This window comes from Grampus griseus (assembly GCF_964374135.1).
Source record: "Grampus griseus genome assembly, chromosome: 13".
Classification (NCBI taxonomy): domain Eukaryota; kingdom Metazoa; phylum Chordata; class Mammalia; order Artiodactyla; family Delphinidae; genus Grampus; species Grampus griseus.
In genome coordinates this window covers 19,429,435-19,447,389 of record NC_139007.1, presented here as the reverse complement: position 1 = coordinate 19,447,389, position 17,955 = coordinate 19,429,435, and the positions used below count along the sequence as shown (strand labels likewise).

General features: G+C 34.8%; 1 protein-coding gene across 6 annotated transcripts in view; it reads left to right on the top strand.

Annotated features, from left to right (window-relative positions):
- SNX14 (sorting nexin 14) overlaps positions 1–17,955 on the top strand; it is a 68,816-nt gene that overhangs the window by 26,010 nt on the left and 24,851 nt on the right. For 2 of the 6 annotated variants that reach the window (XM_082669218.1, XM_082669217.1), the window contains exons 8-17: positions 3,672–3,828; positions 4,949–5,024; positions 6,182–6,226; positions 6,329–6,409; positions 6,510–6,624; positions 9,057–9,212; positions 9,572–9,696; positions 10,382–10,440; positions 11,801–11,827; positions 13,888–14,020. In XM_082669218.1, coding sequence (XP_082525344.1) covers positions 3,672–3,828; positions 4,949–5,024; positions 6,182–6,226; positions 6,329–6,409; positions 6,510–6,624; positions 9,057–9,212; positions 9,572–9,696; positions 10,382–10,440; positions 11,801–11,827; positions 13,888–14,020 — 974 coding nt within the window. The remainder of the gene's footprint in view (positions 1–3,671; positions 3,829–4,948; positions 5,025–6,181; positions 6,227–6,328; positions 6,410–6,509; positions 6,625–9,056; positions 9,213–9,571; positions 9,697–10,381; positions 10,441–11,800; positions 11,828–13,887; positions 14,021–17,955) is intronic. The other 4 variants (XM_082669221.1, XM_082669220.1, XM_082669219.1 and 1 more) reach the window with 3 other exon arrangements.

The window sequence follows — 17,955 nt, the reverse complement described above, 5'->3', positions numbered from 1 at the left end:
ATTAGTTTATTTGTCCTTTGGTATGAATAATTCCTCAGGTATGAGAAGCATTTCAAATTACATTTAAAAATTTTTCTGTGTTCATCTTATAATATTATAACAATTCAAGTTTTACCTTCAACATAAAAAGTGGAAGAGTTTAAATATGTATAATTTAATTGTTAAATTAAAAAAATTAACTTTTAAAATAATTGTCCTGTCACTGGCAAAAACACACCAGAAGATAGTAACTTTGTTGTAGCCATTTTGTTAAGGCTACTGTACTGTCAGAAAAAAATATAGAAAAGTATTTTTTTTTTTATTAGTAAACTTTACTTTTTAGAGCAGTTTTAAGTTTACAGAAAAACTGAGCAGAAATTATAGAGAGTTCCCATATATTTCCCCCCTTCCCTATTATTAACACCTTGCATTGGTTGGTACATTTGTTACAATTGATATGCCAGTACTAAGACATTATTATTAACTAAAGTCCATAGTTTTTTTTTGTTTTTTTTGTGGTACGCGGGCCTCTCACTGTTGTGGCCTCTCCCGTTGCGGAGCACAGGCTCCGGACGCGCAGGCTCAGTGGCCATGGCTCATGGGCCCAGCCTCTCCACGGCATGTGGGATCCTCCCAGACTGGGGCACGAACCCGTGTCCTCTGCATTGGCAGGCGGACTCTCAACCACTGTGCCACCAGGGAAGCCCCATAGTTTTTATTAGGGTTTTACTCTTCATATTGTACATTCTGTGGATTCTGACAAATGCTTAATGCCATGTATCCATCAACACAACATCATACTGAATAGTTTCACTGCCCCCCCCGCCCCCTGTGTTTCACCTATTTATCCCTCCCTCCTTCCTTCATGAACCCCTAGCAACCACTGATCTTTTTACTCTTTCTACAGCTTTGCCTTTTCCAGATGTCATAGAGTTGGAATCATACTGTAGCCTTTTCAGACTGTAGCCTTTTCAGACTGTAGCCTTTTCTTTCATTTAGAACTATCATTTAAGGCTCCTCCATGTCTTTTTGTGGAGTTGATAGCTCATTTCTTTTTATTGCTCAACTATATTCCATTGTACAGATGTACCACAGTTTGTTTATCCATTCATCTTTTGAAGGATATCTTGGTTGCTTCTAAATTTTGGCAATTATGAATAAAGCTGCTATAAATATTTATGTGCAGGATTTTGTGTGGGAAAATTATTTTTAATATGGTCTTAATTTTGTTGTAAAGACAAACACTTTGAACTCAGGATATGAGTAAATTGAGTCTTTTATTTTTATTTATTTTTATTTTTGTGGTACACGGGCCTCTCACTGTTGTGGCCTCTCCCGTTGCGGAGCACAGGCTCTGGATGCGCAGGCTCAGCGGCCATGGCTCACGGGCCCAGCCGCTCCGCGGCATGTGGGATCTTCCCGGACCAGGGCACGAACCCGTGTCCCCTGCATCGGCAGGCGGACTCTCAACCACTGCACCACCAGGGAAGCCCTATTTTTATTTTTCAATTGATCAGTTTAATAAAATATCCAAGTTATTTTGTTTCTGTGAAAGTGCTGTCGTATATATAGACCAGTTTGACTGAAATTTATCCTTGAGTCTTTGCAAGAGAGGGGTTGCTAAATTGCTACTATTCATGCAAAAAATGGTCCTCAATTACAAAATCAGCATAAAATGCTAGATTGGATTCATTAATGACATTGTAATTAATGAATTCCATAGAATTAAAAGGCCAGAGGATTAGAAGGACTGCATTTTATCCAAAGGTCCTGGTGTTCTAAATATTATAACAGTGAATTAGACTTGTAAAAAAGGTTTTCAGGTTTTTGATTTTTCTTCTCTTTCATGCATGAATTTGTTTTCTAAATTCTTTGGCTCCACAATTGTGTATATTCAGGAAATTAAAGGTTCAGCTCTTTATACATATTCATTTTTACTTTCTTGGTGTTCTCTCCTTAACCTGCCTCTTGAGAGTAGGAATTACAAAGAAGTTTTCTATGTAAGTCCTTCTATCACCCTTAGAAATGTTGAAAATATATACATTAGAAGCATTGGTTTCATTTAAATTCAGTAGTAATTGAAGGATCTTATATCAGTCTTTCACTCTGAAGTTATCTCTTTGTTGTGGATTCTGGGGACTTTTCCTTTTGTGGTCTGAAAACTGCCCACTAATTAGACAGGAGATATACTGGTGATTAGTGGGGATTAATCCATGCCCCGTTTTTCAGCATCTATATATTATGTGTGAATGCTTAATTGCACCAGATATTATAATTACTTGTGCATTTTGCATGGCAGCTTTTTCAGTGTTAACTATTTAATGACTGTTTACTGAGGTGGAAACTGAGACTCAAAGGGATTATATCATTTAACATCATCAGTTAATAAAGAAGTAGAATTGGGATTTAGCATAGCTTAGTCTTCTTATTTTAAATCCCTGCTGATGATATAAATTTTTAAAAGACCTGTACCCCAAATTCTTGCGGCAAAATGCATGGTAAACAATTGTATAATGATAAAATAAAGTACATTCTTATAAAAACTATGTCCTTGTTTGCCAGTCCTTCTTTTATACCTCTGGCACAGGTAGCCTTTATTTACTTTCTTAGTTCTTACACCATTAGAATGTATGTTTTGGCTTTTCTTTGGTAAATATGCTTGCATTCTGTCAATGAAAATAGAAATAAATTGTAAAAAATAAATGCCATTTGAATTAGGGTTAAGATTCCCTTCACAGACTCCATGATTTTAAAACTTGGCTCAGAATGCAAATAGGGGAGAAAGCATGACTTGTTTTTCTCCTGCTCCTTTTTAAAGTATTAGTTTAGTGTTTGGCCTTTTAAGAAAACTTTTTGTTAGTGTAACTTTTATCATCAGTTAATGTTTATTAAGTAATCTAACTTCATGGACTTCCACCATATACAGTTCTGTACCTTTTGTGTCCTGTACTGTGGGCAGAAGATGCAGAACTGAACCAAGGAAGCCAGTTTCTATACTCTAATTTCTTCAAAGGGTTACCTGAATGATTTTGACTAGAACTTTAAGAGGGATTTTTGTTTGTTTGTTTTTTGTTTTGTTTTGTTTTGTTTTTTGCCGTACGCGGGTCTCTCACTGTTGTGGCCTCTCCCGCTGCGGAGCACAGGCTCCGGACACGCAGGCTCAGTGGCCATGGCTCACGGGCCCAGCCGCTCCGTGGCATGTGGGATCTTCCCGGACCGGGGCACGAACCCATGTCCCCTGCATCGGCAGGCGGACTCCCAACCACTGTGCTACCAGGGAAGCCCTAAGAGGGATTTTTAAAATATTTGCAGGGGATGAACAGAATGTAACGTTTGATAACAAAAGCTTTGTGTGTGCTAGAAGATGTTTTCTTTAGTTTTTTCCACTTTAAGCAATTTGCTTTTCTTTAATATACTTTGTAATGACCTGAGTTTAAAGTTTTGTTTACCAAGGGTGAAAGGCTTTTTTATCAATTAATTTTGAATAATTAAAAAACTTCCAGCAAAGAGGAAACTTATTTTCTTTATATCCTTTTTGTGAAAAATTTCCCAGTAGAATACATATTGGAAAGAAAGGAAGGCTAAGAAAGGAATGGCTATGTTAAATTAATTTGTATTTGTTAGTGGAAATGGCTGAAGTTATTTAACATTGTTAACTTCTTCCAATATTTATTTTTTATCTCTATTTATAGTAGAAAATACAGAGTTTTTACAGCAAGCTGCTTTAGAAGAATATGGTCCGGAGCTTCATGTGGCTTTGAGGAGTCGAAGAGATGAATTACATTATTTAAGGAAACTTACTGAACTACTTTTTCCTTATATTTTGCCTCCGAAAGCAACAGACTGCAGGTATAAATAGACTAGAAAATGTCATAGCATACCATACTGTATGTATATTGCTATTCTTGATCATAATAGGAATACACTAAAACTTGAGATTAGGCTATGATATAATTTTTCATTTAAGAAATATAATTTATCAGGTCTTAAAATGCCATTTTAGGTACTAAGCATTCATGATGTATTGTGTTGCTAAGAATTTTTTCTTGGAAATTGATCGTAGGAAATCAAAGACAAATGTAAAAAATTAATTGTCTTACTTGAGATCATTATACTTTATTACTTCCTTGGTGTTCCTTTTAAAAGACATGCATATTATGATTCACTGGCAGAAACACTTTGAACAAATTATACAGACAAGTTTGGGTTTTAAGGTATTCACCTGGGAAGTATAGTTAGAGGTCGTTTAGTCCAGCCTCCCTTATTTCCGAAAGAGCACGTTTAGATTATTCCATAAAGTTACCTCTTTACTCTTATCCTAATAATCCTTAGAGAAAAAGACCATAGCTTATTTTTATTTATTTAAATTGAAGTATAATTTATAACGTTAAATTAGTTTCAGGTGTACAACTTAGTAATTCAATATTTTTATAGATTATACTCCATTTAGAGTTATTACAAAATAATGGTTATATTTCCCTGTGCTGTACAATACATACAACCATGGCTTATTTTTAGTGATGTACTTTAAATATTACTTTATTGTCTTTAAAATTTTTAATTAAATTTAAAAAATATTTTAATTAAAATGTTTTTACTTTAAACAAATTGTTTTATAATAATTTAAGGTAATTATAAAAATTATACTGTTACAGGTATTAGGTTTTACATATTAATTTATTATATGTAAAATTTTCATATTTGAGGTGGTGTTTTTCTAATGCTCACTCAGGTTCCTCCTGCTGAGGAAATGCTTTCTTCCTCTTCAGTAGTATTCTCTTTTAGCCAGTTAAGGGCTCTGGGTGCGGTCTGTGAACCAGTAGCATGAGCGTTACTTGGGGGCTTGTTAGAGGTGGCGGAATCTCAGGGCATCCTCAGACCTACTGATCATAGTCTGCATAATAACAAGGTTCCTAGGTAAGAACTGATGTAAATCACTAAATATGTACAATATTGTTCCTTTTTCCAGATCCCTGACCTTACTTTTAAGAGAGATTCTCTCTGGTTCAGTGTTCCTCCCTTCTTTGGATTTCCTAGCTGATCCAGTAAGACGTAAAAAACATTTTTTTCTTTAATTGTGATAAGATACATAAAATATAAAATTTACCATCTTAAATGTTTTTCTATGTACAGTTCAGTGGTATTAAATACATTTATATTGTTGAGCAACCACCACCATTACTTATCTCCAGAACTCTTTTTATCTTGTAAAACTGAAACTCTGTACCCATGTAAACAGTAATTCTCTATTCCTCCTGGCCCCTGGCAACTCTACTTCCTGATTGTACTTTCTGTCTCTATAAATTTGACTACTCTAGTTACCACATATTAGTAGAATGATGCAGTATTTGCAGTATTTGGCTTATTTTACTTAGCATAATCTCCTCAGTGTTCATCTGCATTGTAGCATATATCAGAATTCCCTTCCTTTTCAAGGCTGAGTAATATTTCATTTTAGGTATATGTTACATTTTGCTTATTCATTCATCTATTGATGGATACTTGGGCTGCTTTTACTTTTGATCCAGTAAGATTTTGAAGAAATAGGGATAATTGATAAATGTTTTGAATGCCAAAGTCAGAATAACTTTTCTTTTCCCATTTTCACAAAAGTTGAGAACCCTGTATCGTAGATTTTGTTTTTAAGATTTATTTATTATTTATTTATTTTATTTATTTTTGGCTGCATTGGGTCTTAGTTGCGGCACGTGGGATCTTTGTTGAGGCATGTGGGATCTTTCGTTGTGCTGCATGGGCTCTTCATTGTGGTGCGTGGGCTTCTCTCTGGTTGTGGCATGTGGGTTTTCTCTCTTTAGTGGTGGCGCGCAGGCTCCAGGGCGTGTAGGCTCTGTAGTTTGTGGTATGCAGGCTCTCTAGTTGAGGTGGTTGAGCTCAGTAGTTGTGGTGCATGGGCTTAGTTGCCCTGTGGCATGTGGGATCTTCCCGGACCAGGGATTGAACCCGTGTCCCCTGCATTGGAAGGTGGATTCTTTACCACTGGACCACCAGGGAAGTCCAAAGAACCCTGTATTGTAGATTTTTAAAAAGCCCCTCTGTATTACATAAGTGCAGATGCTTTGCCACTGCTCCATTTGTTTCTTCATTTTTCCAGAAACTTTCATAATATGATAAAAGCTTTGAGAATTCTGGGCAGAACACGGTAATGGATTTATTTTGATCCTTGTTTATTATTTTCCATTAGGATACTGTGAATCATTTGCTTATCATCTTCATAGATGACAGTCCAGTGAGTATTGAACGTGTTAGAAAGTACTTCAGATTGCATTGAGTTTTGATTCACATCTGTAAAATCAAATGACATGTTACTGAATTAATTCTTTCTTCAAAGCCTGAAAAAGCAACTGAACCACCTTCCCCTTTGGTTCCATTCTTGCAGAAATTTGCAGAACCTAGAAATAAAAAACCATCTGTAAGTATTTTCGGCAATAACTTATATTACTTTTGATATAAACAATTTTATCATGTATTTACATAGCTCTAACTTACTCTTTCTCCCATGTTGTATCAAGGTGCTGAAGTTAGAATTGAAGCAAATCAGAGAGCAACAAGATCTCTTATTTCGGTTTATGAACTTTCTGAAACAAGAAGGAGCAGTGCACGTGTTGCAAATTTGTCTGACTGTGGGTGAGGCTTATCTGTGTACTTTACAAAAGTCATTGTTAAACTTTGTCATATGTTTGACTGTTTAGATCAGATGTTGTAGCTGTCATCTGTTATTGTACTAAATTTCATTTGCTAGATACTCTAAGAGTACCTGTGAGTTCTCTCTCAAGTGTCAACTCCTTTCCATATTGGAACATAATCTGTAACTGACTTCAACCAAATCCTCTTAGCAGAAAAATAACTGCCAAAAATTCAGAATAATGAAAATATGTTAAAGACCCAGTCATTAGCACTTTGTCACAGTTTTTATTAAGGATTATTTTGATTCAATAATCAAATACAAAAATGTTTTATTTTGGCTAGAAGTTCTATACCGTTTTACATTATTAGATTTAGAGACACTGTGTGGACTCTGTGAGCAGACTAATTTTTTAATGTACCTAATTTCTTTTTTAAATATAGCTTTTTAAAAATTGAGGTATAATTTACAGTGAAACTCATAGACTTAAATATACAGTTTAATCAGTTTTGACAAATCTGCACTCTTTATAACCTACAAACCTACACCTTTATTGAGATAAAGACCATTTCCATCACCCTAGAAAGTTCCCTTAGGGCCCTTCCCAAATGATCCACCCCTGCTCCCACTCCTCCCAAAGCAATCACTGATCTCATTTCTCTCACCACAGATTAATTTTGCCTGTACAGTTTCCTTATATAAATGGAATCTCATAGTATGTACTCTTTTGTGCCTGGCTTCATTGATTGAGGATAGTGCTTTTTAAGATTGAATCATGGTGTTGTGTAGATGAGTGGTTTGCTCTTTTTTATTGCTATGTGTAGTATTCTTTTGTATGAGGATACCACTCTTTCTTTATTCATTCTCCTTGTAGATGGCTATCTGGACTGCTTCCACTTTTGGGCTATTCTGAATAAAGCTGCTGTGCACATTCTTACACACACACGTGCACACATACACACATATTTTGGCCCCGATAGTTATTGGCATATTTACTTTTCTGGTGGTCTTTATTTTTTTCTGCACAACCGGTTTCTATATCATTTTCCTTCTGCTGAAGTACTTTTTTTTTTTTTTTTTTTTTTTGCATTTCTTATAGTACCATTCAGCTGGGGGTAAATTCTCTTAACTTTTGTCTGAAAAGATGTTATTTTATATTCATTTTAAAAGGATATTTTTACCAAATATAAAATTTTAGGTTGATGGGTTTTTTTCATTCAACATTCTAATTCTAAATCATTCTTCCATTACCTTTTGAACAGCACCATTGTTTCTCAGGAGAAATTAACTTCCATTCTTATGTTTGTTCCCCTGTATGTATGTCCCTTTTCTCCCTGATTGGTTTTTCAGTTTTCTCTTTGGGGGTTTCAGCAATTTGACTGTAATGTGTAGTTTAAAAAAAATTTATTCTGCTCGAATTTTACTTGAATGTTGGTGTTTTTCATCATTTTTGAAAATTCTTGGCTGTTACCTCTTCAAGTATTCTGCCTTATTTTCTCTCTCCTTTCTTTTTGAGACTCCAATTATATGAATTTGCTATCATCCCAAAGATCTTATATGTTCTCTTCCAGTTTTTTCTTTTTTTAAAAACTCCTTCCTTACCTCACTGGGTTTCAGTTTGGATAATTAAGAATTAAGGGGTAAGCTTCCATATTACCTCTTGTAGTAAAAAAAAAAAAAAAAGGGCAGTCAAGTACTTCCCTGGTGGCGCAGTAGTTGAGAGTCCGCCTGCCGATGCAAGGGACACGGGTTCTTGCCCTGGTCCGGGAGGATTCCACATGCCGTGGAGCGGCTGGGCCCGTGAGCCATGGCCGCTGAGCCTGCGCGTCCAGAGCCTGTGCTCCGCAACGGGAGAGGCCACAACAGTGAGAGGCCCGCGTACCGCAAAAAAAAAAAAAAAAAAAAAAAGGTAGTCAATATTTTGGCTTTCCCAATGCTGTTCTTTCACATTTTAGGAAAAAAAGATTGATTTGTTCAGACTCTGAGCTCCATCACTAGTCTACAGCCTCCATGATGGACAGAAATATTGTTTAAAAACATTGGGACTAAAAAAAGCCTTAGTTTTCACTGTTATTTAGGGAATCAAATTTCAAAATATTAAAGACCCTTGGTATAAGAAATTAATCCAATATGTTCTTTAAACAGAATTTTACAAGTGTGTTTATTATTCTAAATTTTAGAAAATTTGTATTGCTATGGAAATATTTATGCATTTTATATTCGTATATAAAATATTTGATTGAGCTTCTCTTTCATCTCAGCAGTTGTTTTACTCCCAATTAAATCTTTTTAAAAATCTTAAAATGATGAGTAGATTGCTTATATTTGCTGCTTTTAATATTGATCACAATTAGAGTGGGAACATGAAGTTTTCATTGAGTAGTTTTATTCTATGAAAATAATTCTTTTTTTTTATTCTTTCTGAATTTGCTAGAGGAATTCAATGACAGAATTTTGCGACCAGAGTTATCAAATGATGAAATGCTGTCTCTTCATGAAGAGTTGCAAAAGATTTATAAAACATATTGTTTGGATGAAAGTATTGACAAAATTCGATTTGATCCCTTCATTGTAGAAGAGATTCAAAAAAGTAAGTAAAAGATGAGGATGAATTCTGTAGCTCTTTTACTCTTTTCAGAGTTTTCTCTTGTATTCCCTGCTTATTGCAACAGCTGTGTGAGATACACAGGCAGGCATTATCCTATTTTACTAACAAGATGAAAGCTTTGATGAAGAAACTTATTCACAATTCACATAACTAATACTTGCCAGAACTGGAGCTTGGTTGTTCTAATTCCTCTCTAGTGTGATCTGTACCTTACAGTGGATTTTCTGCAAAACAGTCTTAGTATTGTTTGTATGCTCTTTTCACTGTAATGAACTTTAAACTAATATATAATGTATTTGTGCTTTTCATAAACAATTTTTGCAATATAATTTTTTTAACAGTTGCTGAAGGCCCATATATAGATGTTGTGAAACTTCAGACTATGAGATGTCTTTTTGAAGCATATGAACATGTACTTTCTCTCTTGGAAAATGTGTTTACTCCTATGTTTTGCCACAGTGATGAGGTTAGTCAAAATATTAATCTTGTTTGAAGATTTTTCCTCAAAATTTATTAGTGGCTTTGATAACGTTACATGAGTAATGCAAATAACAAAATAAACAGGAAAATAAAACATGGTTAATTAAGAAAATGAATACTATTTTCCACTACATAAGTTAATGGAGATTAGAAGTTGGTTATAACAACAATTCTTAATACCAAAACCATGTTTGTATATATGTGACTAGAAGATTGCAACCAAATTGGTCTATCTGATTTGCCATATGCCTGAGTGGCTTTGTAGTGGTGATGCAGAAACCCCATTCTTCTTCTTTTTAAAATATTTATTTATTTATTTATTTGGCTGAGCTGGGTCTTAGTTGCGGCACGCACGATCTTTAGTTGCAGCATGCAGGATCTAGTTCCCTGATCAGGGATCGAACCCGGGTCCTCTGCATTGGGAACACAGAGTCTTAACCGCTGGACCACCAGGGAAGTCCCCCTTTCTTCTTGTATATACGTTATTTACAGACTTGTAGAAGTCAAGTGGCTTGAATACCTCCATTTGCAATATCTTAATCCTTACTCTGTTTGACTGTGGTTGTATTCACTTGATTTAAGTAATGTTTCCTTTAAGCTCAAATCAGTAAGGTGAAGTAGCAAGTTTCAATATCAAATATTGGTTTAATAAATCATAATTATTTTTTAAGTATTTCAGACAACTTTTAAGAGGTGCAGAATCACCAACACGCAATTCAAAACTCAACAGGTAGGTATATTCAATCATATATATGTTTTTCTTTTTTTTGGTTCTTGTTGACGCTAATCATTCTGTGATAACATCATTATCTTTATTAATCTGGTTTCCTTGCTACATAAGTAGACAGGATTACTAAGGAATTGTAGAACTATACTACATATAGTAATGTGAAAATGCCTGACATTCTTTCAGAAAAATTTAACAAGATATGTACACCATTGCCTTGTTAATCTCATAATTATTATTGCTTGATCACCTGCTTTATTGGAGACTATGGACTGCATGCATAATTGAAATCCACAGATAACTCAGTTTTAGAGAGTAGTTTGTTTTTTTCCCATTTATTAATTTTAGTGAAACTCCTGTATAGGACTGCGAAAGAGGAAGTGGTTCTTTTACCTTATTAGCCTGCTGAGTAGCTAAGTGTAAGTCAGAGTCATAACCTCAGAGATGGAAAGCTGTCTTTGCCACTTGGTGAACACCTAGTTGTCTTCAACATATGAAGGCACTAATTTTGCTGGCTTTAGAATATAAAATTAATAGGAAGAAAATATGGGTTGTTTTCATTCTGGATACTGCTTATAGTCTTTAGTTTTTCTTTATATTGACCTGACTCTTAACGTTAGCTATCAGTCTTGTCAGGACTCTGCTTCTGTGATACTTGATTGATTTACCTATATATCAATAGAATAAGTAAAAGCCTTTCTTAACATTCTTTCATTGAAAATTTAGGGTAGCATTGCTGATTCGCTGTTAGATGACTTAAAATATGTAAAATGTTTATTCATATGTTTTATGTCTACATTCTATTTAATTGCATTTAAAAAGTAAAATTTTAATGCATGTTAATTAATATTAACCTACTCTTCTGTTTCATTCCATACTTAAAGCATAACTTAAAAAATATTTAGGGATCTTTTGTTAACTTTGCTTCTTAGTTTAAGTCATAACTTAAAAAAATACTCAAACTAAAAATGTGTGGAGCATGCACAATTATATCTAATATAGACATGAATTCCATATTAGAAAATACAAGTTTGTTTTCGATGCCAAGTTTTTGGTGGCTTAGTCTCTGAATATTTTCCACTGTATCAAACAAATGGTTTGCCTAAATGAGGGCAAAAAACCAGAATTATTTCCTGACATATTGAGTTTTTAAAAACTTTCTTTAAAATGATCTAGAATTCAGATTCCAACCCCCCCAAAATAGCCATTGTGTTTGTTTCTCTTTCCTTTATCATGTTATTCATAATGCTATCCATCTGTGTAACTTTTAAATTTTGTTTTATGTTCTAAAGTGAAACTTGTTTAATATCTGGGCTTTCTCTTTCTCTTTTTCTTGTGTAATTTCACATGTCTGTTATTGCAGAAGTAGCCTAAGTTTGGATGATTTTCGGTAAGTCTTGAGACAGCATGTGATTCTTTTCTGTATAAATTATCTGTTTAACTCCAATTACTGCCTTTATATCAGGTATTTGGGATATCCTTTTTTTTTTTTTGGCCACGCCGCACAGCTTGAGGGATCTTAGTTCCTGGACCAGGGATTGAACCTGGGCCAGGGCAGTGAAAGCCTAGAATCCTAACCACTAGGCCACCAGGGAATGCCCTGGGACATCCTTTTAAGATTAACCTCTACTTTTATTCTAGAGGTCTCCTTTTTGAAATAGCATTGTATATGTCATCAGAAAATTAAAATGTCAGCATAAAAATAAAGTGAAAAATCCAGTATTTAGCTTTTTAAGGCTGTTGACTCATTCTTTGTTGTTGTTGTTATTGATCTTGCTAAATTTCTTTTAGAATTATTTGTGTTTAAAGAACTTTCTTTAAAGCAAGAAGTACAATATTTCAGTATTTCTGGGTGTAATCACAAGTGAAATATTTAAAAAATATGTCATTTCAAAAAGCCCAACTGTTTTATAATCTAGGTCTACTAGCATAATCTATCTAGATCCTAGAGATTTTAATAATATTTTGTTAAGATTTTCATATTTTTTTTCAGAAAAATTTCTTCTCTCATAGAAAGTTATATTTATAATCCTGGATTTTTTAAAAACACTAATTGCATGCTTGTTTAAGTAAAACAATATTCTAGTTTAAGTATCCTTTTTACTACTACTACTTACTATTAGAGTTTTTCCAGTTTTAAAATAAGTTTGATTTACTCCTTGAACATGTATAAAATGCACATATCACTAATATACTGGTGCATTTGACACTTCATCAATTTACTTTTATTTCTGTAACTGTTGCATTATTATTATTATTATTATTTTATTTATTTTTTTTTTGCGGTACGCGGGCCTCTCACTGTTGTGGCCTCTCCCGTTGCGGAGCACAGGCTCCGGACGCGCAGGCTCAGCGGCCATGGCTCACGGGCCCAGCTACTCCGCGGCATGTGGGATCTTCCCGGACCGGGGCATGAACCCGTGTCCCCTACATCGGCAGGCGGACTCTCAACCACTGTGCCACCAGGGAAGCCCTGTTGCATTATTTTTATAAATACGTTTTCTTATAGGAATAATAGCTATTCGTTAAGTTAGGCCTTCAACACCAATCTCCTTGAATTTTAAAATGGTCATTTTTCTTTGGACATCTGTCGTAAGGGCAGTATTACATAGTGAGTTTTAAATTGGATAAAAGTTATGTTTTTATTTGTTGAAACATGAGGCAATAATAAGTAGGCTGTAGGGGAGGAAATTTTTGCTGCTTTTTTTGTTGTTGCTTTTAGAAATTCACTTTTGAAAAAAATTACAAAACCATTATTTAATATATATGGCAGAGCAAGCTTCTTCCTTAGGCTACATTTGCTTTTATCTTTATGTTCATTGCTAACCCTTCCCTTTGGCATTTTATTTTTTCTTGTTATTATTTTGAAGTTATGTATGGTGTATTTTATACTTCATTCTTCTTTTGAGTATTTATATGATTATAAAGTTGAAGAAAATTTTCAGAATTTTTTTGTTTTTCCATCTAAAAATGAAGTACTGAGAAGGTCATTGTTTTGTTTTGTTTTTTTCCTGTTACACTGTGCTTTTTTAGCAGTACAGTACAGTTTGAATAGGATAGTCTATTTTGAACGTTGGTCTAACCACATTTTTAATTTATTTCAAAAAATGTATGGCAGTAAGAAATATGCACCACTAGGGGGCTCTCATCTTTTATTCTTTTTAGTTCAGTTAATGTTTTAAGGTTAAATAGTAGGTAAATTTCAAATGTTTGTTAATAAATATTGTCCCATTAATTCATCCCCTCAAATTTAAACTTTAAATGTTCTGTCACTTTTGGCTATAGAGATGTTGAGACAGTCTATGACTGAGAACTCCAAAAAGTTATGTTTAGCTATACCTTCAGTTTACCCTTTTTGCAACCATTTTTATTATTGTTTACAGTAAACTGGACCGTTGTGATAATGTAATAATTTACTGTGTTCTTGATACATTTTTGTTTAATATTTAGGAGCACACAGAAGAGAGGAGAATCATTTGGAATTAGCCGAATAGGTAGCAAAATTAAAGGAGTCTTCAAGAGCACCACAATGGAGGGAGCTATGTTGCCTAATTATGGCTTAGCTGAAGGTGAAGATGACTTTGTAAGTAAAAATTCTTCAGTTTGTTGTAGGTATAATTTCAGACTTAATGTGGCATAAAAAATTGGTTACGCTTGTTATTTTCCCTTTTCTTAATCTTAACTTCTTACTTCAGATTTTGTTTATGTTTCCCATTCTTTCACTAGTCATTATAGTTTCATGGTGCTAATCTAATTTTTTAAATTCCTGAGCACTAAGTTATTGCTTACTATGGCCAGATGGTTTCTGTTAAGCTGATATACTGCTAAATAGTCAAACAATTTACCACGTTTTGATTAAGCTTTTACTTCATATCCTGATCTTATCTCTTTCTAACCACATGGCCAGGCACACGGAGTTGTGTTAATCGATGTCTGACCTAACCCCTTGATATTCAGACTGTGATCTGTGGACCAGCAGCATCAGCATTACCTGGGAGCTTGTTATCAGTACAGAATCTCAGGCTTCATCCTAGACCTGCTGAATCATAATTTACATTTTAACAAGATCCCAGATTTATAAGCACATTATACCCTCCATGCTATTTTATTTCTCTGTGTTTTCACATGTTGTTTTGCTTGAAATGCCTTTTTTCCCCCTTTATTTACCTAGAAAATTCATACTTATCTTTCAGAATCTAGTTTCTTCCCATAAGCCCCTACCTGAGTCCCCAAGCAGAATTGAACATTCCCTCCTTTTTTTGCTTCTGTTAGATCATATGTTAAAACATGTACCACGTTGTGTTTGAAATTACGATTTTTTTTTTTTTTTGGCTGCGCAGCAGGACTTGTGGGATCTTAGTTCCCCCACCAGGGATCGAACCCGGGCCCTGGCAGTGAAAGCTCTGAGTCCTAACCACTGGACTGCCAGGGAATTCTCTGAAATTACGATTTAATTTATGTATTTGAAAGTATGTTTATGATTGTCTTTCCTACCAATTAAGGAGTTCTATAAAGGCAGATATTATCTCATTTGTACTTTGCATTTGTTTAAAAAATCTTTATTGAACAGACATCCTGGGTCTTCATTTTGCCTTTTAATGTCTCAGCACTGGAGATAAAAAGATGATTAAGACCTAAACTTTGCTCTTAAGAAATTTACTATCCTGGGTATAAAAGGGATGAATATTAGTGATTGGATTGGTAATGACCAAGAAGAAGGAAGTGGGGAGGGAAGAGTAAATAAACCTATTTTTCCTCTTTACCCCTTCCTTTCAGCCTTTGTCCCTTTGCACTGATAAATTGTTAAAAAGATTCATTGCTTCTTCACAATAATTTTAATGGAAGAAAAACTTATTTAATCCTTTTTTTTCTTTTTAGATAATCCAAATACAGCATTCTTTTCATGCCCATATTTTCCTTAAAAGTATGGGTAGAAGAAAGACAGTAGACCAGAGGAGGAAGTCTTTTAAAAAAAACAATGTTTATGTTTTTAGATTTTAAGCATCTCAATTTTTTAATAGTATAGAAAAATAGAAAAAAATTTAAAATACCACCGGTAATTCTGCCACCCAATAACTACTTCTATTAACATTCTTGTGATTCTGTTTTTTAAAAATATCTTTCCCCTTCCCACCCCCATAAATTAGGCTATATGTAGATTGCTATCCTGATCTCTGCCCACTTAATATAACAAAATATAACTTAAATATAACTTAATATAACAAAAGCATTTACCCATGTTATTGTGAACTCGAAACATAATTTTTATGGGGAAAGATGTACTTTTTCTTTTTTGTTCTTCCCAATTACTTGAAATACAAGCTATAGTTTTGCTTCAGGAATAGGAGGCTTTTTTTTTTTTTTTTGGTCTGCACGGGCTCTAGGCGCGTGGGCTTCAGTAGTTGTGGCTTGCGGGCTCTAGAGTGCAGGCTCAGTAGTCATGGCACATGGGCTTAGTTGCTCTGTGGCATGTGGGATCTTCTGGACCAGGGATCGAACCCTTGTCCCCTGCATTGGCAGGTGGATTCTTTTTTTTTGGTATGAAAAAAGGTATACCTATTTCTTTCTTTCTTTTTTTTTTTTAACATCTTTATTGGGGTACAGTTGCTTTACAATGGTGTGTTAGTTTCTGCTCCATAACAAAGTGAATCAGTCATACATAAACATATGTTCCCATATGTCTTCCCTCTTGCGTCTCCCTCCCTCCCACCCTCCCTATCCCACCCCTCCAGGCTGTCACAAAGCACCGAGCCAATATCCCTGTGCCATGCGGCTGCTTCCCACTAGCTATCTACCTTACTACGTTTGTTAGTGTGTATATGCCCATAACTCTCTCTCACCCTGTCACAGCTCACCCTTCCCCCTCTCCATAACCTCAAGTCCGTTCTCTAGGAGGTCTGCGTCTTTATTCCTGCTTTACCCCTAGGTTCTTCATGACATTTTTTTTCTTAAATTCCATATATATGTGTTAGCATACGGTATTTGTCTTTTTCTTTCTGACTTACTTCACTCTGTATGACAGACTCTAGGTCTATCCACCTCATTACAAATAGCTCAATTTCGTTTCTTTTTATAGCTGAGTAATATTCCATTGTATATATGTGCCACATCTTCTTTATCCATTCATCCGATGATGGGCACTTAGGTTGTTTCCATCTCTGTGCTATTGTAAATAGAGCTGCAATGAACATTTTGGTACATGACTCTTTTTGAATTTTGGTTTTCTCAGGGTATATGCCCAGTAGTGGGATTGCTGGGTCATATGGTAGTTCTATTTGTAGTTTTTTAAGGAACCTCCATACTGTTCTCCATAGTGGCTGAACCAATTCACATTCCCACCAGCAGTGCAAGAGTGTTCCCTTTTCTCCACACCCTCTCCAGCATTTATTGTTTCTAGATTTTTGATGATAGCCATTCTGACTGGTGTGAGATGATATCTCATTGTAGTTTTGATTTGCATTTCTCTAATGATTAATGATGTTGAGCATTCTTTCATGTGTTTGTTGGCAGTCTGTATATCTTCTTTGGAGAAATGTCTATTTAGGTCTTCTGCCCATTTTTGGATTGGGTTGTTTGTTTTCTTGTTATTGAGCTGCATGAGCTGCTTGTAAATTTTGGAGATTAATCCTTTGTCGGTTGCTTCATTTGCAAATATTTTCTCCCATTCTGAGGGTTGTCTTTTGGTCTTGTTTATGGTTTCCTTTGCTGTGCAAAAGCTTTGAAGTTTCATTAGGTCCCATTTGTTTATTTTTGTTTTTATTTCCATTACTCTAGGAGGTGGGTCAGAAAGGATCTTGCTGTGATTTATGTCATAGAGTGTTCTGCCTACGTTTTCCTCTAAGAGTTTGATAGTTTCTGGCCTTACATTTAGGTCTTTAATCCATTTTGAGCTTATTTTTGTGTATGGTGTTAGGGAGTGATCTAATCTCATACTTTTACATGTACCTGTCCAGTTTTCCCAGCACCACTTATTGAAGAGGCTGTCCTTTCTCCACTGTACATTACTGCCACCTTTATCAAAGATAAGGTGTCTATATGTGCATGGGTTTATCTCTGGGCTTTCTATCCTGTTCCATTGATCTATCTTTCTGTTTTTGTGCCAGTACCATAGGCAGGTGGATTCTTAACCACTGCGCCACCAGGCAAATCCAGGAGGCTATCTTTAAAAAGCTGAGAAAGTTTGTTCTGTTTTGTAGTGGCCCAAGGAGGAAGGAAATTCTTTATTGGTCTTTATTTACTTATTTTTTATTGAAGTATAATTTTTTGTTTAATTTTTAATGGAGTATAGTTGATTTACAATGTTGTGTTAGTTCCAGGTGTACAGCAAAGCGAATCAGTCATATATATACACATATACACTGTTTTTTTTTTTTTTAGATTCTTCTCCCATATAGGCTATTACATAGTGTTGAATAGAGTTCCCTGTGCTATACAGCAGGTTCTTATTAGTTATCTATTTTATATATAGTAGTGTGTATACGTCAGTCTATCTCCCAATTTACCCCCCACCTTACCCCG